Source organism: Artemia franciscana, chromosome 7 (genome assembly GCF_032884065.1).
Source record: "Artemia franciscana chromosome 7, ASM3288406v1, whole genome shotgun sequence".
Taxonomy (NCBI): Eukaryota; Metazoa; Arthropoda; class Branchiopoda; order Anostraca; family Artemiidae; genus Artemia; species Artemia franciscana.
The window spans coordinates 52,011,246-52,032,942 of NC_088869.1; the positions used below are offsets into that span (position 1 = coordinate 52,011,246).

Below are 21,697 nucleotides of genomic sequence, written 5' to 3' on the forward strand. Positions count from 1 at the left end.
TCCCCCTTGGAAAAAAGGATTTTCTGAATTTGAGAAAAATTTTTAGACATTTTTAATATCATAAGCACAACTCAATATAAAAAGTCAAAACAAAAATAATGCTTGAAAAAGCGATCGGTTGGATATCATTCATGCCAATCCTCTGTACCAATTCAAATAAAAACAAGGGCGTTGCAAAAATAGCAATAGAGAAGGAAAATATAGTGGGAAAGAAAAACAAATAAATAAAACATATTTATGTGGTCCATAATCTGAGATCTGGGACAGGAATCTATAAATCGAAATCAAACCCAGCTAGTTGATAAATACAAAGCATTGCTTTAGACGTCAAAAGAATGTATTTCAGTACAAGGAAAAGGTCTTGAGTTATAAATAAATCGTCTTGAACAATTGCTATTAAAAGACATCATAACAAGGCTTTACTTGTGACTTAGAAAGAAGTCAGAAATTGGGGAAACTTTTAGAGATTTTTGGTAATTATAGGGATTTCTAGGGATTTGAAAAAATTTGAAGTGGAAACACTAGCGCGTAGTTGCCCTTTCTTAAGAGGTTCGTAATGTACGGGCTAAATGAACAATCGCTGCTGGATGTCACACCAAGTACAACTGCAGTCAAAGTGGTAGAGTGCCAGTGGTCAGGGCAAGTAGTTTCTCTTTTCGGAGGATTGAAACGCATTATTTTGGGCTTATTAACATATTATATATTAACATATAAAAGATATAAAAAAATATGTTTGTGGGAACAACAAACAAACTCATTGATAGAAAAGATCACTGCAGTCTAGGGGTATAATTCTCCCAAGATTGTTCCTAAGAACTATGCAGGACAAATTGAAAAATAAACTAACAATATGAAACATGAAGAACTTATTGAAGGGCCTTTTAATTTTCAAGTTATCTAATTTTTTTTAATTATTTTGTCCTATATCACTTATTAAAAAAATTAACTTAAAAAGGCATCCCCTCCAAATGCCAAACCATAATACGGAGGAGGGATAATCACTCGAATCCACAAGAAGAACTAACTTTTAATTAGAAACGTTTAGTTTATTATCTAATCCACCCCACCCATAACAAGTGTTCTATCATAATACTGAGCAACACATTGAACCTAATTTAGTCTGTCACAAAAAAATAGCTCATTAATAACTATTATTAATGGAAGGGTGAGCCACTGGAACAGTAAAAGCCACACCAATAATTCTGATTAGTTTTTATTGTATAATTTTAGTTGGATCTTTTAATTAGGTAGTTTTAACATTTCTCAATTAGAAAATCTTATTTAATTAAATCATCGTTTTAACTGGGACTTCTTTGGCATTTTAAACAAGCCTTCAGAACTATCAGACAGGCAAATCAGGAATAATAGCAAAAGTAATGCTAAAGCTGAAGCTTGCAAGGCAAGGACTAGGTTGATAACAAATGAAAATGTTGCCACGGAAATATGCAAGTTTTTATCTTTTCCTTGAAAAAGAAAATATTGGCAATTAAAGGTTTTGCACAGACACACTTCAATAAAGATCAGTGTTATTGGTGATTGATTCATCAACTTTACAGATGGATCAAGAAATTGAAGAATAAAGAAGATTGACCTTGACACACTGATAGTCAGTACTATTGTCAGTACACATTCTTCTGTGAAAGAAAATAAAGCAGTGTAATAGGTTTTGAGAAGTCCTGTCTACCCTTGCCTGCTGAGAGGAGTTTTATCTGGCTGGAATTCCAACTGAAAATGTTTTTTCACTTGATTCACTAATGCAAAACAGCAAGAATGTTTTTTTCATTAGTCTTTCAAACGTCTTTTAATTATTTCGATCAGTTGAAAAGCCACGAAGCAGCCGATTTCAACAGCTTTCACAAAGTAGAATGGACCTGGCAAAGTTAATTTTTCATCACAACCATGCCATGCAGGAATGGTATGGTAAAATCTTGATCCTTAAATCCTTGACCACAGCTGCAATTTTAAAAACTTGTAAAATTGGTATCATTTGCAGTTTTATCTTACAAAATGGCTTATCCCATTAACCCGACATAGTGTATGGCAACGGCAGCCTCTCGAACTCAAGAGCCTAAAACCATAGGCACAGAGATTGATTCACTGGAGGGGTGGGGGAGCGCTAGCTCCAAAAAACTTTATCTTTTACATTTCAGAGCAGAACTCGTAAGTTTTTTGGGGCTGAGCCCTCCCTCTCCACAGCTGTAACATAAACCTGCACCTTCAGTCCCATTCTTATACCTTGCGTTTAGATTAGGCTCAAATTAAGTCTATAAATATGTATGACAATAAACGTATACTGCTTAAGGTGTGTCCTATTGTCAGACTTTAGTGTGCACTCCGCTAAGTCCCTACTATTAGCAAATGTTCAATCAAAGCACCAAGCACTACACTGACCTTAATTTTGTCTATTTCAAATAGCTAGCTCATTATTGTCCATGGGGCTTATTAACTGCTTCAAGATATGGTAAACTTTAGGTGGTTTTCCCTACCCTCCAGTCAGTTTTTATAAAACTGATTCATCCATTAGCAAGAAGTGACCAAAAAGAGACAGGATGTCAGCAATACGCTTTTGGATAAAAACAAAAAGTGATCCATTTGATAGTCCTTTTAATAATCAATTATTGTTTCCAGTAGTCACAACTACTGCCTTTCCCTAGCTTGAGCATTTGAAATTTTACCTGTATGTTTTCCAGGCCAGATTGCATCTCTACCAAAGTGATAACAGAATATCTTATTTGTGAACAAGGAAAGTTCAAGCCAGGTAAACTGTAAAAAATAGCCAGCATTAAAGTGACAAAATGAATTTTGAGGGTGCTCTTAGCTTTGTCTTGCTAGGGCCCTCAATAATAAAAAAAAAACTTAAGAGCTTTAAGGCAATACCCATGGTAGAAGAAACAGGTCAAGCATTTATAATAACAACTGGAGTAGCAAAGTACGTAGTTTTTCCTGCTACTTAAAAAGCAATTACTGGGTTCAGGGTTTCTGGCAGTAGATGCAAGCCTGCTCCACCCATGGCACTTTTGCTGGTGGCTTCCAGAATCATCCAAACAATAGCTAGAGCAAAACAGCATAATGAGTTCAGCCTATAGCAGCCCAATTGATGGTTAAGTTCATAGGAAACTACATCTAAACAAAACAGTCTTATCCTTCCCAAATCCCCTTCTTGCTTCACCCATATTATAGCTTTTGGAAAAGTGATACTAATTTTTCTGAGACTTTGACCATTCAGAAAAAAAAATTATAAAATCTACAGACACAACTCTTCTCAGATTTGATAAAATTTGATATATATATATATATATATATATATATATATATATATATATATATATATATATATATATATATATATTCTTTTAATCTTCATATATTCTTTATATTCTTTAATCTGAAGGAACTTGTATACACCAGGCTTTAATGTCTTAACCCATCTCTAAATGCTCAAAATAGTAATTGTAAGACAGACAGATAGATCATAAGAATATCAAACCAGGGCACCACAAGTAAAGGCAGGAAACGCCATACAATGCCCTGAGTCGAGAAAGCTCTTAGCATTTGGTACTTTCAATAACTTTGTGATGCTAAACAAATGCTTAATACAGGGCACCTACGCAGTTTTCCCCTCTAAAAAAGCTGAAAAGGTGACTTATAGCACGAAAAAAGGGACCAAATACTGGCAAAATAATATCAGTTTACAGGGTCAGAAGTAAATCTAATCGAATTCTCGAAGACGTGATTCATCACTCCCAAATTTTAATTTTTTATAGCACTTCTCTTTATTGTTTATTTCTGTTAACTTCGCAAATAAAATACAATGAATCACAACTAAAAAGGAACCTTTGATAGGCATGATAAAAAAAAAAGAGAAAATATTCAGATACATGTATGAAAACTAAACGGCGTCACTGAGCATGAGATCAGTTCTCCTTAGACTTCTTTTTCAGTAGCGATGCGATGAGAGTTTGCTTTCCTTTGTGAAAGTTATCAATCTTTTTTTCTGTAGCTGCAACGTCTTTGTTATTTATTTATTTTATTTATTTGAGTACCCGACAACAAATAAATATACGCAAATATACGGAAGAAACCAGAATAAAAAAAAAGACTTACAAGCGAGCGAGTATAATTTACATAATATACGTGCAAAAAAAAATCTTGGTAAACGGTGACATACTATATATTATGCAAAACAATAACGTTTAAACAATCTTACAAGAATTAAATCACTGTTATTATTAAAAAATACTGAAAAAGCCGTCACAATTAAACACATAATAAAACGGAGGATAGGAAAAAGAAAAACACAACACATCACTGCTTAAGAGTGTGGGACCAAATATTTAAATTCCTATCTATTTTCCTATAATGTTCTGCTATCCGTCTGCCGATAGCAACCTCTGGGCCAACAACCTTGAATTTTGCAATAACGAGTGAATCTCTATATCACGGAGGCAGAAGAAGCAGATACTTGGCAAAGCGAAAGAACATGGACCGGGATTTACTCTTATCAGTTTTAGTTAGGAGTTTCCAGAAGGGTGCAGTGTAGAGGATATGGGGAAGGACAACAGTATTATATAAGCTTTCTAGAAGAGGTCAATTAAATCGAAGTTTACAAGATACAATGGAAGCGTATGCTCCTGAGATTCTACGTCTTATTTGTTTAAGAAGAAGTTTTCGGGTGTGTAAGATAGAAGAAGCAATGGGCAGACCTAGATACATAAGGTGATCAATAGGCTGAACAGAGCTAAATCCTAGCGTGATGAAAGGGGCAGAGGAATCTATTTTCCAGTTAAACAGGACAATATCAGATTTGGAGGAGTTGAATTCCAGCCAAAAATTTCGGTGATACGTTGAAGAGTTTGACTAAGGTTAAGGATGCTATCAGCATAGCATATCAAGGAACGGTTTACAGAGGAAAAAATCAGTGAATGTGGGCACAGATCTTGTGCTTCCAGCACATAGTTATTAAAAACGTAGGGAGAGATGACAGCTCCTTGACGGGCCCCTTTCTTGAGTGGCATAAGTTGTCTACGTGGAATCGGGGGCATGCCTTTATCTGGGATTAGTTTCAGGCAGATACGTAGTCTTGAATATAAATCCCGATGAGAATGAATAATGGCCAGATTCAATCCACGTTTACCAGCTTTCAGAAGCATCACTACATGGACGAGTGAACGTCTGACATCATATTCCACCAAAACAAGGCTTTCTTCAGACGATTCCACATCAGTCAGGGCATTTGCAACAGCGGTTAAAGTGTCGGCACATCCGGTACTTCGCTTGACTCCGAACTGATGTGAAGGGGTATAGCAAAATTTTTCAAGCTGCATAATATTTAGTAGCTCAAAGAGCTTGCAAAGAGATGAAGCTACAGTAATAGGGCGGAATGATGTACAGTGGACATCAGATTTCCCTCTTTTAGAGATAGGAGTCAGATCTCCGCTTCAAAAAGAAGAACGAACGACAGCTGGGTGAAAATCATATGCATAAGCAGAGACAGATAAGAGTAAGACATTTTCCCCTGTATTTCAAATGAATTGCACTAAATTGGTCAATACCAGATGAACGTTTCCATTTTAATTCTTGGATGGCATCTTCGACAGAACAGGTACAGACCACAAAAATCTTCATCGCGTTGAGCATCCAGAATCTGATCCAGAGCTACTTCTTAAGATTGCTCTATGATGGGATCAGGGGCAGAAAATCAGATTCGTAATATGCATCCCATTCAGCTTCCGGAATATAAGCTGAGGACGGTGATGAAGAAGGGGGTGCTGAGAAGGAAACAAATTTAAATATGATATTTCGATCTTGTTTTGCATGGGCTGAACCACTATTAATAAGATCTCAATGAAGCTGAGCAAGAATGTCATGACAGTTCAGTTCATCTCTTACTGCCTGAGAGCTTTCCATGATAGCCTGGGCGACACTGATTTCTTCAAGATTATAGCAGTCAATCCCTTTTTTCAGTCTATCCACTCCCTCTTTTAACAAACTATCGGGAACCTTTTGTTCTGACACAAATCTTTCTCGTTGTGTTTATAGGCCTACCTGCAGATTCGACAGTTTTTTCCTTTTTTCAAGCTCTTCTAGCAGCTTAGTTTCTTCTTAGTCATCTCACTTTTTTCTCGTATCCTCCTCTTGAAATTTCTCGCGTTCACGCTGAACTTCAAGATGGTTCAAGCAACTAGCTCAAGCTCCCCGTGCAAGCTTCATCAGACCATGCATCATAGGAAAGTTCTTAGGCTTGCCTCCACACATTTTCAACTCGTCAGCAACTGTCAGCTTTGCATTCAACATTCTTTCTCGCGTTCACGCTGAACTTCAAGATGGTTCAAGCAAGTAGCTCGAGCTCCCCATGCAAGCTTCATCAGACCATGCATCATATGCAAGTTCTTAGGCTTACCTCCACACATTTTTAACTGGTCAGCAACTGTCAGCTTCGCATTCAACATTCTTTCTCGTGTTCACGCTGAACTTCAAGATGATTCAAGCAACTATCTCGAACTCCCTGTGTAAGCTTCATCAGACCATATATCATATGAAAGTTCTTAGGCTTGCCTCAACACATTTTTAACTGGTCAGCAACTATCAGCTTCGCATTCAATATTCTTTCTCCCATTGCTGCTCTTTATTCAGAAATAATCTTCCCTGATAAGGAGAAATCCCTGTTAACATTTGCACTTCCATGGGATAAACAGTGCTGCTTTGATAACACCTACAAGGTTTGGGTATTTGCTTTTCCAAACGAATCTTCATCACAGAACAAATTCGTCCAATACTCGTCGTAGTTGCCAAATCTGGATCCTTCTCAAGCTGCACGAGCTTCCACTCGTCATCCAAAACCTCTAATCTTGAGACACCAACTTGTAGTTTCGTAGCTATGAAAACAATATCTTTTGAACTTCTTGCTGTATTTCTCTTTGTGGGATGAAGGCATCTGAAGCTCTTCAGAGGTCTGGTAGAGTTGCTGTTCAAGGAGATGTCTTTTAGCAAGTAGGAAGCTGAAGCTCTGAAGTGTTCATGTACCCTCATCAAGAGAGATTTCTTATGATGTTTTTCAGCATCTTTCAGGTAATCATAAGACAACAAAATGTCCACTAGGCTCTTCACATTTGACAAATCATCAAGTAGTTTAGCATATAGCCTCTTAGCAATTGCTTCAGCACCCAATTCGTTCAAAATACGTCCAGACAGCACTAGCATGAGCTCCCTTAGCTCTGCAAACAAGAGATGGATCATCGGTTGGTAAATGCAGTGGTTGTACCACCTTGTGCAGTAGTTTTATGCATTGTATTCGAAACAGGCATTATGCTAATTACTGACAAATAACAGTTGGTAAAAATGACCAGCCAGTCTGTAAAATTTCTTGCTCCCCCTCCAAACATTTTGGCTAGTAACAACACTGGCTGTGACACAATAGTAAAGTAGAGGTGATTATATTTGGGCAAAGCATTGAATAGAGAATCAAATGGTAGGTCATATTTCATTTTTTCCCAACCTAATACCTGGGTAACACCATGTTGTTACAACTCTTCCTTTGACACTTTAAAAACAAAGGTGTACTATCATTTCATTATGCTATATATAAAACTAAAGAAATGCTACTAATATAATTCTTACTTTATAATATGCAACAAGTTTCTTTTAGTCACATTTTCATATATCTTTTGATAATATAACTCATCTGAATTCATAAATTTCCCATCTTGATAACAAGCTTTCCAAAATTGTGGATTAAGCAATATTTTACCTTTGATGTCCATATTTACAATATTCAAACATTTCCAAAATTGTCTTTCCTTCACATGACAGCTGAGAAAAGAAAATTCTAGCTATAGATAGCAAAATGATCATATATTCTGCTATTTCTCAAATTTTGTCAACAACTGTCTCATGCATTCAAAAAAAAAACCTGTGTAAAAAATGATTTAACAACATGGATGAAAATAGAGAAAAGGTAAAATCTGATGGAACAAAACTTGCTGCATAGGCAATTATAAAGTAAGAATTTCATTAGTAGTGGTTTCTTTAGTTTAATATATAACTTGGGACTAGGCTATATTTGGGACCATTAGGATGGGTATATTGCTAGGGCAAATATTGTAGGTTTGGTTGGGAAGTGTCAGTTGGGGAATCTAATGGTAATTTTAATTTTTTACTAGCCTATAGTGTTTGCTTCATAAGAACTGTAACTCTAGAATATTACAGATAGGTGACTCTAACTGAGGAGGAGAGGCATTAGTTTCTTCTCCCAGATTTCAAAAACTGTTTTTTTTACGTTTAGTGAAAAATGCTGGTACTTTTTATTGGTATTTTCATTGAAAAACATAATGTTCTCCAACCCCTCATTTTTAAAAATACACACACACCTCTTACATTTATTGATGTCGACTGGGGTTATTTGTCATCTCTTTGGATTTAAAAAATACTTCTTTTGATAATTTCATTGAAAAAACAAAAAAAAATCCCTTCAATCTAGATTTGAAAACTCCCCTCCCCCTCACTCAACAATTTTCCATGAATTGAAGACACTGTGTAAATTTTGGTAAATTAGCATCAATATACCAATATCTGCCCTCCAGCCTACCACCTAATATAATCCTAGGGCCAAATTTGGCCATATTGATGAAGGGTTAGGGTCTTGAACTCAATTGTGTCAGCAGCAATTATAGATTTATAACATATAATTGGAAAAAAAAAATGACTGTGTATTGTCAGTTTAATTTAACATATACTAATATTTATCCTTTAAGGTTTTAAGAATTTTTTATTTATTAAAGTAAAAAAGTGAAAAGATATAAATGTATTTTATTTTCAGCAAAGTACAAATTATTTTCTGGTCTTGAGAAGGCATGAAGGTTGTCAGTCAGCCCTATTCATGTTCTTTTTTGCTAGTTTTGAGTTTGATTGCCTATTTATAGTAATTTCTGTTCCTTTTGAGTTCCATTTATTTGTTGATAGTGATTTGTGGGAGTTTTGCCTTTGGATGATTACTTGACTTTATTTCTGCCCATTTTTTGGCTTAATGGAGCTCTTAACATTTCTTTGAAAAACGTGTTTTGTGGGAAAAGTTGCTAAGAATCATTTCTGTTTGTTTTTATCAACATAGTCCTTTTCATGGGAAAATTTTTTTTTTTACCTTTTTGGTTTTCTTTTTCTATAAGAATTCATAGTTTGGCTTGCTATTTGTCTGTTGAAGAAACTTTTCCAACAATTTTTAATCCTGACAAAAATAGTATATTTTAATTTAGATTCTATACCTCCTCAAGTTGACCTGCTGCACCAACATACCCTTAAAGGTCTAACTTAATAATGTATGCAGTTCTTGAAATATTGCTTTTTCATCTTTTTGAAAGTCCACATGTTCATAGTTTGTTTTGATTTAGTTCAACATCCACCAAAATATTCCTTAAAAGCTTCACCTTAATACCCTTACCTTGTGTAGTAGCAGTATGTACATAGTAGCTTTGTTTTCTTCAACATCCCATTCAATACACACGGAAAGTATCAACTTAATACCATCAACCATTCCTTAAGCATTTCAGATATGTTCTCTTGACGACCTGTATAGTTTCAATAGGCCTATATCCCAAATTTGTTGGCTTAATGCCCTTAGTTTTAAAAGCACTAGAATTAATAGTAGTAGCCTTAGCTTTAGTGACAGTAGTAACAGTAGAAGTAGTAATAATAGTAGCAGTAGTTGCAATATGAGAAGACGAAGTAGCATTAGGATGAAAATATTTTCTTTTGGTTACATCCCCTACAACAAACCCTGTTAGTTTCAAATTTACACAACAAACTAAGATATTGCTGCCAAGTTCTTTTGACAACCTGCATGCAGATGGTGTGTTGTGATTGAGTTAAAAATCCTCCCCCCCCCCCCTCAAAATTCCTTGAAAATTTCACCTTCATACCTTCTGGCACAGTTGTAATAGTAGTCATAGTAATAGTACTGATATTACTAGTTATAGTACTAATAGTAACAGCAGTAGTACTAGTAACAGTAGTGATATTAACATATTGCCTTTTGGTCAATAGAACATCCCTCTCATCAAGTCCTGGAAGTTTCAACTGAATGCAATTGGCCCATAAAAGTTGTAGTAGTAGTAGAAAATTTAGCAGTGATAGTGGTATTAGCAGTAGAGGGCACATATTGCCTTTTGGTCAGATGGTGCTCCCCTTTAAGTATTTTTTGAAGGTTCCAACTTAATACCCAAATCAATTCTTGAGATACACTCTTTTGACAATGTGCATACTCACAGTGTCTTTTGTTTTAGTTCAAACTTCTCCTCAATATTGTAAATGGAATAGTGGTGGTAGTTGTAGTAGTACTGGTAGCAAGCAAATATTGCCTTGTTGATCATCTCCCTTATCACTTCCTGAAAGTTCCAAGTGAGTATACTCAGTCATTCCTAAGTTACACCCTTTATACAATTCATATACACATAACATACTTTGATTTAATTCAACACTTCCCTCAACATTCACTAAAAAGCTGGTCTGAATGCCCTTTATCTTCTTGGAAAGTAAAGTTTGAACATGCATACCATTCTCAATAACATATACTATATGAAAGCAATCAACAGATTGCTTAACATACAACCCTTACCCTGAGGACTGTTTAGTGGTTGACATCCCCAAAGACACAATTACTGGACCTTTCAACAATGTTGGACAAATTAGATCTCTTAAAATTTTGATTGGATGTGTGCTTCCTATTCACTTTTGACTTTTCACACTAAAACTTCTAACTTAATCAAATGAGACTCACCTGATCCAAAGTTTTAATAACCATCCATTCCATAAAAACCTTATGTGCCATGGGACATAACTTACAACCCTTTCCCCTGGGCTCTGGGGGGGGGTTGTATCCACCCTGAAGATATTGTTATATGCTCTTTGGACTATTGCTAACAAAATGGCAGTGTGTGTCTAGTACATAAGTTGCACTCAAGAAATTGTGCAAAGATGTTACAATACCCGGTTTCCATACTGTCTATACCAGACAATTACCTGTGGCTTATTGGGAAACTACATTATAGCTATATCTAAATTAAATATTTAGTTGGTATTTTGGTTAGGTTGTGTATTTAATATAATGCACTCTGGGTGGCCCCCTTCCATAGTTCTTTGTGGTAATTTTCATAATTTTGCAACAAAAGTATTGTATTTTCACCATAATTTGTTTTATTTCACTAGCATTCACCAAACTTCAGTTCTAAAGAGTGTATTATATAATAGACAATCACCAAAAATACCATCTCATAATTTTAATCAAATGTACTTGGGGAAAAGGGGATGTCAAGGAAAGGGAGGAGGGATAGCTTCTCTCCATCACAGTTGACATTTTTGACCTTGTTGTGTGATTTTTTGACAATTTTTGAACAAATCACTATCTCAAAATTTCTATTAAATGCATTTGGGAAAATATAATGTGGATGGGGGGGGGGGGGTAGTTCCCTTCTAATCATTTTGTCTCTTAAACAGCCTGCCCTGAGGGCTGTGGGGGGTTGTATTTCAACTATACTGAAGAAAGTCCAACCATCTAAAAATTTTGATTGGAAGTACTTTGGGAAATGATTGATGTGAGGAAGGGGGCTGGTTGCTGTCCAATCCCTTTTGGCTATTAAAAAGGACACTAGGACTTGAAATTTGTGATCAAGTGAACCCTTTTTGAAGTTTCTACAGCTCCTTCTATATTAAGTGCCCTGATCTACAAAAAAAATAAACAGGCCTAAATAATACATTGCACACAGGATATATTTCCTCAGGACATACTTTAGGCTCTAGAAATGTACGAGGGTTTCACTAGGCTACCCTTATTTAACTGGACTAGCTTACTTTCCAAGGTAGCGAAAATTGCTCGCTTGGAATTATATATGTGAATCTACAATAGGCCTACTTAAGCTTGAGTAATATACCATCAATATGAATTCGAAAAATATTGTTTAGCAAGATCAAATTTCCATACTTTTCATTCAGCGTCCCACTTTTTTGAATTTTTTGCTAAGAATGCGTAAAATTTGACTGGTATTCTATTAGTTCATTCCAACTCCAAAGAGTTGATAAATCAAATTATATTTCATATCTCTGTAGCTTATTGCAAATGAATGCTGTCAAACCTCGTTTAAATAAAAATATCCAACAGGGCACGTCGCTTATCCAATAAGTTATTGCAATTAATCACTGTAAGCTCTCTTGAACGTTGGGTTTAACCTGCCTCGGATCCAGACCTACAAACGAAAAATATGCAAAACAGACACCCAACTGAGCGACTTCTTCATAACAGACAAGTGTTATGCTTCTGCTCATTTTCCTTTAATTTTTCCCAAAAAGGTCTTCATGAATGTTGCTTGTTAAAAGCAGGCTACTTTAGATCATTTGACCTGAACTAAAAAAATTTAAGATAAATAAATATAATTTATGAAATATCTATATATTTTCTTGTGGACACTTATCAGTTTAAACAAGTATAATAGTTTGATTCATAAGTTAAAACATTTTTTGCACAGAAGAGAGTTTCAAAGAAAAGTAAGGAGTTATGTTTAAACCAGGGTGGTCGAAAACCTCTATCCACACGGTGTATTTTGCTTAGTTTGACACTCCCTTCAACACGCCCTGAAAGTTCGTCTTAATATTCTAAGACGTTACTGATATATTACTGATACGCCCTTTTGACAATCTGTATTACATAGTGTGTTTTGATTTAGCTCAACATCTCCTCAACATTTCTTGAAAGTTTCACCCTTATAGCCTTTGCTTTAGTGCTAGTAGTAGCAGTAGAAGTATATGCCTGTTATTTAATTCAACATCCCCCTAAACATTTCCGTGAAGTTTGATTTTAAAACCCATAGCCTCAGAAGTAGTTGTGATAGTAGGGACCGTAGTAGTGATAGTAGATAGTAGTATGTACATTGTGCTTTTTCGCTAGTCCAAGATCCCCTTCAACATGCAGTGAAAGTTTAAAATTAATACCCTAAGCCGTTCCTTAGATATTGTTGACATGATTAGAAACCTACTAAAAAAGCACAAAACAAACTTCAATATTTTTGACATTTTTCAAGGAGGCAGGCATATTTTTCACTAATTCTTTAAGTACCATGTCATTTAGTAAACCGTTAATAATAATTTTCTCATTTTTCACCGGAGTTGTACTGTTTTCTCTACATAATGCTAGTCCCGGATATTCTTCAATTAAATGAAATAGTATTAGGTAGCGTCTGACTTTTCATTCATGAACTAATTATGTCTTCAGACAATGCTCTTTAAACTCATTATCACTATAACCAGTATCGTCCATATGTTTTTTTTTAAATAATTCAGTAACTGTCCTTTTTTAGCATAGCAGGGAACGGCTAAATACTGAAGATGATTAAAATCATGAAAGGAATCACCGTATTTTCGAAGAGCTCGTAATATCGCTTTGATATTTGCAAGTACGAATATAGAACTTTCAATACTGTTACTGTTAGTATATTTTCGATCACGTGTACTTAGTGGGTTTTCTTTTATGCATTCATTCATTTTCTTCTATATCCCAAGAAGGATAGCCCCCTCCCTTGAATCTAGCATCCCAAGTGGCACTAAATAATCCTTAGGGAAAGTAGCTGCTATCCCCTTTCTTCAATGAGGCATATACAAATAGAATAGTATCGTTAAATTAAGCATACTGAACAATCACAGGGAAAGTTGAAAGCTGCACATCAACATATTACTTAAAACACAGACCGAACAAAATTAATAGTAAAATTGTAAGTTACATAGTCATTAGTTTATAAGACTAGCAATTAAAAAAGAATCAATTTTTCAATATGATTCCAATCGCTAGAATTTCAATTAATAATAAATAGCTTACCTTCGACATGAATATTCTTATAACAAAATCAAAATTCGAACTAATTTCCTTAGTTAGATCTCGGAATTCAATAAGCATTTAATGAGCACAAGAATATTCGAGAAACTCGCGAAAATTACTGTGTCATTTTTGGTGCAGAGAATCAAGCTACATAAGCCATCTTTGCTCGAACTGTGAAGAGATACTATATGCCTTTTGTTATGATAACAAGAAGCGAATGGAAAATGAGCGCAAATAAATTGATTAATGAAACAAGCAGTATAAGTAGGTGGAAAGTAAGAAGGGTTTTATTAATGTTTTGTATTTTACTTGTTTCATATAGTTTTCACGAGAAAAAACTAATGTTTGGCGTGATTCATTTTCTCGTTTAATTATTTCTTCATTAACCAGTTCATCTGATTTATACATAGCTTACAATTCTAAATTGAATGAATAAGTTGATTATAGAAAAAGAAGATTTAAGGGAATGGATTCATAGAATTTTATTTAAAGTTTATTTCCAAATATCAATGGAAGAAGAAACTATAAAAGAGATTATTTGTTTATCGTAGAAGTTTTAAATATTATGGAAACTTACTATCCAAATTTATATAAAGTTTTTCAGGTTTATTTGGTTTTGCTATGTTACCCCTTATCTCTTTAAGTATTGAGGATGCTCTGATAGAAATACTTGAAAAATATCTAAGGATAGTAGAAAGAAAGGCTGAGTATAAAACTAGAAATATAAAGGACACAGAGTTTTGTGCATACAAGTTTTATTAATAAACAAATTCACAAATATCTTTGAAGCATTTAACGCTTACGGCACTGAAATTGATATTATACTGGTAGGAAAGGATATTTTTAACTAGAAAGTCATTACCACCATGAATGCTAAGAAATTCACTATAAATATATCCGCGACATCCGTCTATTACTATTAACAAAGATAAGGGCAGTGTTAACAATTTGAATATTGTCAAGGAAATCCGAAAGTATATTACGGGATTTGTATTTGGAGATGTAGTGATCCAAACTGAATACATTGATTGTTTGATTTGTGTTCATGGTGCCAAGTGTAATAGAACACTCCCATCAAGGGTAATTTTCCAATAGATTTCAAACTGATTTAACGAGATTAATGTAATACCCTCCTCCAAGGGTTCGGCAAAGCTAAAGTCTAAATGTACCGTGCCCGCCCAGATAATTGTCATATCTTGAGTACCAGACAAATCCAATACAATGATAACTTGAGTTTTTTCAAACCTTTCTTCGGTTTTATCATTTTCAGATAATTTTGAATCTCGATGTAGGAATTGCATTTTCACTTCGTACATGATCCTCTAGGATTTATCAAAAGATATATTGTAAAGTGGAATTCCATTTACATTATATACAAGAGATGAAAGTCCAAGTATTTCAAAATTATGTTGAGAATTTGTCCATTATCCAACAGCACTAGCACTTTTTACAAAAAGCCAAAGCAAGTTTTGAAGGAATAGTGTAGGTACGTGTACCCTTAGCAATATGTCGTTGATTCGTGATTGATCGAGGAACAAACAGTTTGATATTACATCCACTAGCTCTTAATTTTTCAATTGCCAAAGCAACGGAACTCATAACTTGTTCTTTTCGCACATAAAATATTGCCGAGGTAAAAGAGACGGCTATATCAGGTGCAGTGCCAACTACTTTTCACCAAAAAGAATGAACGGAGCAAGTCGTAGCTCTATATCAATCTTCACGTTGAGGGGAGGGACATCTATTAAGGTATATTGAATATTTCATATTTTTTCCGAACCAAGTGTAAATCTTTAGTTGCCACATCTCTTAGCATATTGGTAACGTATGTGTCCTTTTAATATCCGTATCCAATAGCCATACCTTTTCTAGCTCTAGAGAGAGAGAGAAGAGTAATCGAGTGGTGTCACTAAACTTATTCGACTTATTTCCTGTGGCCTTGCAAAATGGCTTTGTAAGTAATGCTTATAAGCATAATCACAACATCATTTTGTTTCGTTTCAATTAATATTTAAATAAATTGATTAAATGCATCTGGACCATGACGTAAAAGTTTCATGCAATAGTCCAAAGACATAGACTACATTCTCATTATATCGTTAAGCACTCTTCGAGAAAATATTTTCTTTTGAAGAGATAACTCTAGAAAATCATCATCTAGAATCCAGTAGTTTTTAATCTCGACAATCTCACTAATGGTTATAGACTAACAACGATTTTTACTTGCAACAAAATTAATCTTTTTTTATAGATCTATTCAAGGTTTCAATGAATGTTTCCGTGGGTAAATTAACATTGGTGCCCATAGCATTGTTTTTCATCAGTTCATGTTTAATTTCCTTGCAGATAATGTCTCCTAGTGTCCATATTATTTTACTTGCGGCTTATCTATCTATTACCACATTATTTTTACATAGGTAACAGTTTCCGAACCTAAACAAGATATGCTACATGACGTTTCGGGGATACAAATATCTTCTTTTTACCTTTCTTTCAATGGTAATGGTAGGAGGATGGTAATAAGATCTGTCAACGAAGAATGTTTTACCAGCAGCAAGAAGTTGACCTTCTTCAACCACTTAAAGTCTTTCGTATGCGTTCTCTTTCAGCACTAACATCTCTGGAAATACTACTCTCGCACATCCGCCTCTATAACACATGAATTTTCTTAGTACTCCAAACAAATTTAACTCCTTACTGTCATGACAACGCACGCATACATATTCAGTAGTGCCAGCTTTAGTAGGGGAGAGTCGGGTAAGACCGACCGAGGGGCAAGACGGGCCTTTTGTCATTGCTAGACTTGAGCGTCACCTTTTTATCACTTGTAGAGCTAGAAACAACGGCCATCTAGTGGCAAGTTTCGGAGCGAAGTCTGAGAGTTGAAGCCAATCTTGTCTTCGAGAAAAATATTTTTATTCGTTTTCACATTCTCGAAACCGGCTTTTGAGGTAAATGTTTTTCTTTTCTGGTGTTTCTAATGTTCTGTTTTATACTGTGGTAATTTTTCTTACAAATATGGAGGTCTAGGAGAGTGTGTGAGACATTAATTTTTTTTCATTGCAGCGCCATCTTATGTTATAATTTTTAACTATTCCGAAAAAGCAGGTTTAGGGTAAGATGGATCACAGAGACAGCGGGTAAGACGGACCGGTCCGTCTTGCCCCCTATCATCTGGGATCTTTTTCGAAGTTATTTTTTTTATGTATTTTGTGAATATTGTGTTGCATTTATTGTTCCCGCATGTCAATTAGAAATATATTAAGCTATCTCTCTTTTACAGAATGGGAAAGTATACTAGGAAAACCACCCGCGGTCTCCACGACCAGGACTTACTGAGAGCAGCTGCTATGCAAGTTAAATCTGGTTCGCCGCTTCGCAAAGTTTCGAAAGAGGTTGGTTTGCCACGAAGCACAGTGCGAAGAGCAGTAGCAAAACTCGACGCAGCAGAAGATCCCCAATCAGTGGAGTTGGCAACTACCTTCAACTTTAAAAGTGTGTTCTCAGCAAACGAAGAGATACTTCTGAAGGACTATATGATCGCGGCACAGCACATGCATCATGGACTTACGAAAAAGGAAGCAGGTCAGCTTGCATATGAATATGCCCAGGCCAAAGGGAAGAATATGCCGAAGAACTGGACTGAAAATAAGTGTGCAGGAAAAGACTGGATGAATAGCTTTATGAGTCGTGTTGGGCTTTCCCTAAGGTCCTCCCAAACGACAGGCCTTGCCAGAGCCACCAGCTTCAACAGGACGAATGTCAGCGAATTCTTCAATAATTTAGAAGAGCTGCTTATAAAGCACAAGTATCCGCCGAATAGAATATATAATCTTGACGAGACTGGAGTAACCACCGTTCAGAAGACACCAAAGGTGGTTGCAGAAAAGGGATCAAAGCAAGTTGGACGCATTACTTCGGCTGAGCGAGGGACGCTGGTAACAGTCGTAGGGTGTATCAACGCAGCTGGCCAGTCGATAGCCCCTTTCTTTGTCTTTCCACGAGTGAACTGGCTTCAAAGTTTTCTCAATGGCACGCCCCCTGGAAGCACAGGAAAATGCCAGCCGTCTGGATGGATGACAGCCGAAATCTTCCCGGATATGATACGCCATCTGATCTCCCAAGCCAGTTGCTCGCTCACAAATCGACTTCTGCTGATTATGGATAACCATGATTCGCACGTCTCATTGAGCGTGGTTAATCTTTGCAGAGAAAACGGCATTGACGTCTTAACGCTTCCGCCACATTGCAGTCACAAGCTACAGCCTCTTGATGTTGCTGTTATGGGCCATTCAAGCGATACTACAATGAAGCAGCTAACTCGTGGATGATTTCGAACCCAAACAGGAGGATTACCATTTATGAAATCGGAATATTCGTTGGAATCACTTTTCCAAGAGCTTTCGTCATGGAAAACGTACTAAGCGGGTTCCTAAAAACAGGAATATACCCTTTCAATAGGAACGTTTTCCAAGATCACGACTTTCTCAGCGCCTTTGTGACAGACCGACCAGCACCAGAGACGTCTCCCATGACAGGCCAGTCTGCAGTTCCATCAACCAGCCCTGGTGACAAGAGCTTGAATAACGACGTGCTGCCAACTACCAGTAGCTCAGTGATTTCTGCGACTATGCCAGTGACTCCAGAGTCGGTTCGTCCTCACCCTAAGGCGAGTTTCTATGCAAGAGAAGGAAAAACGTCTAGGAAAAGAACAAAGTCCAAAATTCTGACGAACACACCTGAAAAAAACAGACTGGAAGAAGAATTTGAGTTGAAAAGAAAAAAATCAGAAAAGAAAGCTCAAAGAAAACGGCCTGAAAAGAGAAACCTCTCCAAACAGCCTGGGAACGGGGAAGACAGCTTCGATGAACATATCGCGCTGGATGATGAAAGTGATGACAGTTTGCATTTGGATGGGTCAGAGGAGGAGGAGATTCTTGATGGAACCGAACCAAAAAGTTGGGATTTCTTGGTTGTGAAAGTGCCGACCAAGAAGAGCTTCAGGAATTATGTTGGAGTAGTGTGTGATTGTGAATCTGATGGTTTCCATGTTCAGTTTTGGAAGCGATTAGCTCCATCGAGCAAATTCACGGCAACTAAAGAGATGAGCTTCGTGCGAAAAGAAGAGGTCATCATGAAGCTGCCAAAACCGACCTCTTCGGGCGGAACGACGAGACAGTCGGCTCAGTTCGTTTTTCACGTAGATTTGGCAGCGTACAGTGTTTAAATATAGTTATTTGCTAACTTTTTACTTTTTTACTTACTACTAGTATTTTAAGTATTCGAAATAAAATTATTTAGAGACAATCAATCATTTTGAGCAATTGGGTCCGTCTTGCCCAAAAGGCTGGTCCGTCTTATCCTATGGGGTGGGCAAGATGGACCTTTTGACCAACTTCAATTTTTTTTTATCTGTGCCCGGAAATACGGCTTATTTATGTGTGAAGAAGGTTTCTTTACGTAACTCAATGTTTTGGGGACAAGTTAGACACCTTTCGTCAGTCGTTGCTTGTAACCAACCTCTTCCGCTGACGAAAAACCAAAATGGGGTCCGTCTTACCCGACTCTCCCCTACTTGTTTCATAATTCAAATATTTCTCTTTCTCGGCATTCAGTGCTACTAAAGTGCTATCATGAACACACGTCTTCTTGGTGGATTTCATCTTCACTTTTTTTAAATATTATGTAGATGTTTATCCTTCCGATGCAGAAATAATACTGAAGCAAATATAGCAAGTAATGCACGTTCACGTCACCCTCAACTGTAAATATTAGATTATGATCAATTTCTTTCAACGACCAGAATTTCCCCACGAGACTAGCAGACTCTAACGTTCCCTATGGCGAAACATACACCTGGGTCTTGCCCTAACAGAATCTCCGTTCAACTAAAATCATTAAAGAAAGAAAGGGGTAGTGGCGATATGTCATATGGAATCCAAAAGAGGCCTCACTACTAATAGCAGCCCTTTCAGAACCGTGGGAGAATGATTTTTGAATCAAAGCATTGAATTTTCCTATTTAAGATCCTAAGAAAATATTTCGGTGATGACACAGGGATTGCCCCTTGTTTTAAGCACATTTAGATATAAGTTTAACTTCAGTTTTAAACAGGGTTTTAAACAGCAATAAAATAATTTAGGTGGGAAGGGAATGATTTTTTTTTTCAATTTTCCTTCATTTTCTTTTAATGAAGATACAGAAAAGGGTATTTTGAAAATCAAGAGGGGGGAGGGGGTCATTTTTCGATTTGTTCAATGAGAATAATAAAAAATGGTAACTTTCAAATTATGAGAGCAATTCCCCTCCTCCCCCGGATTGACACTCCTCCTGGCCTGTTTGAATGGAGCTTTTAGATCGATAGCACGAACATGCATTGAAAATAGAAGCTTGACAGAGCATTTTTAGATAGCTCTCTGAGATAGACTATAGAACTTCTTTTCAGCTCTTAAGCTGTAGGTTCTGGCGGAAGGATAAATGAAAACTATCCTTTTTGGCACTAGCCAAAAAATAGATAAATAAACGAACAAATAAAAAAATGAACAAAACCATATTATTACTCCTGCAGATCATATTTCGCAGCAGCCAGCCTGCTGAAAATTTTCTCCCTTGGATTATCGAAACCTATAACTTGAATACAAACAAAAATGTAACTTCAAGGGGTTACCGAACGTCGAACCTTCTAAGATAAGTGTCTCTAGCAGTTAAATGAGAAATTAGTTTTTGGTTTAGAAAAATTAGAGGGGCCCTTGGTTAACTTTCATCTCTAAATAGTAACAGCGACTTGTCTATGCCAAGTTAAGACAAACATGATGTCAATATTATGTATTGTGTTGGCTTCTTATTGCTATAATATGAAAAAAACTTCGTTTTCTTAAAGAGTTAAAGAGGCTTTTAAAGACTCTTTTGTACAGGTTTTTTGTTGTACACCAACAAACCCCCAGCTCTTAGCTTGTGTGCTCTGTGTCTGGGAAACAGTTTCAATAATTATGTTAAAATGTAAATGGAGTGGTCAACTTCATTGTTACTAATTACTAGTTTCGGCGCAATGGTTCTCCTGTCCTCTTGTGTTTAACATTTTTCGAAGTTATTCAATTATTCATTGATTTCAATTTTTTGTTAATTAAAAGAGGGCCTTTCCGAAGCCAAGAGCGGGGGGTTTTCACAACAAAAAACCTGTACACAAGAGTCTTTAAAAGCGGGGGGTTTGGGGGGCGGCAGCTCCCCCAACTGCCTCTCCTAATTCCTGTACGTTTTAAGGTTTGACTTTGGGACGCAGCCTCTTTAACTCTTTAAGAAAACGAAGTTTTTTTCATATTATTTCTGTACGTTTTTCTACAATCCATGGTGGATGTAATTTAATAATAATTTTCCATGTTTATTTTCTCGCTTTCTGTATCAATAAATTCAAACTGACAAAATTATCTAATTTTGATAATTTTAATAGTTTAGCAGATAATTAAAAATTTATCAGCTAGTGGTTTTTACCCACCCGCCTCCGGTTTATGGGCCCAGCGCGCTTCCGCTGCGCCAAGCTGCTGTTATGCTTGTTATCAAACAAGTTATTACAATATAGAAAATTTCACCAACGGCTTCAATTAGAAAATCAATTTAAATGGTTCTTTTAACTTGCTTCCATCAAGCCTTACCCCCGCCTCAGGATAAATTCTTGTGAACATTCCAGTATGTAATTCTGATCACATGTTTCCATGTTTATTTTCTCCCTTTCTGTATCAATAAATTCAAACTGACAAAATTACCTAATTTTACAAATTTTAAAAAGTTAGCAGCTAGCGGTTTCGATCCACCGACCTCTGGGTTATGGGCCCAGCACGCTTCCGCTGC

General features: G+C 36.2%; 2 protein-coding genes across 4 annotated transcripts in view; one reads left to right on the forward strand and one right to left on the reverse strand.

Annotated features, from left to right (window-relative positions):
- Positions 1–12,254, reverse strand: part of LOC136029439 (uncharacterized) — a 180,616-nt gene extending 168,362 nt beyond the window's left edge. Inside the window, exons 1-2 of one of the 3 annotated variants that reach the window (XM_065707839.1) lie at positions 12,120–12,254; positions 2,676–2,763 (exon numbers count right to left, since the gene is read on the reverse strand). The gene's annotated coding sequence lies outside the window, so the exon portion shown is untranslated. Of the gene's footprint in view, positions 1–2,675; positions 2,764–11,918; positions 11,943–11,968; positions 12,092–12,119 lie in introns of those variants that run through there. The other 2 variants (XM_065707837.1, XM_065707840.1) reach the window with 2 other exon arrangements.
- A 4,882-nt stretch (positions 12,255–17,136) lies between these two features.
- Positions 17,137–18,183, forward strand: LOC136029722 (uncharacterized). Its single transcript, XM_065708227.1, has one exon. It carries the CDS (start codon positions 17,137–17,139, stop codon positions 18,181–18,183), a length of 1,047 nt encoding a protein of 348 aa, XP_065564299.1.
- The last annotated feature ends 3,514 nt before the right edge of the window (positions 18,184–21,697 follow it).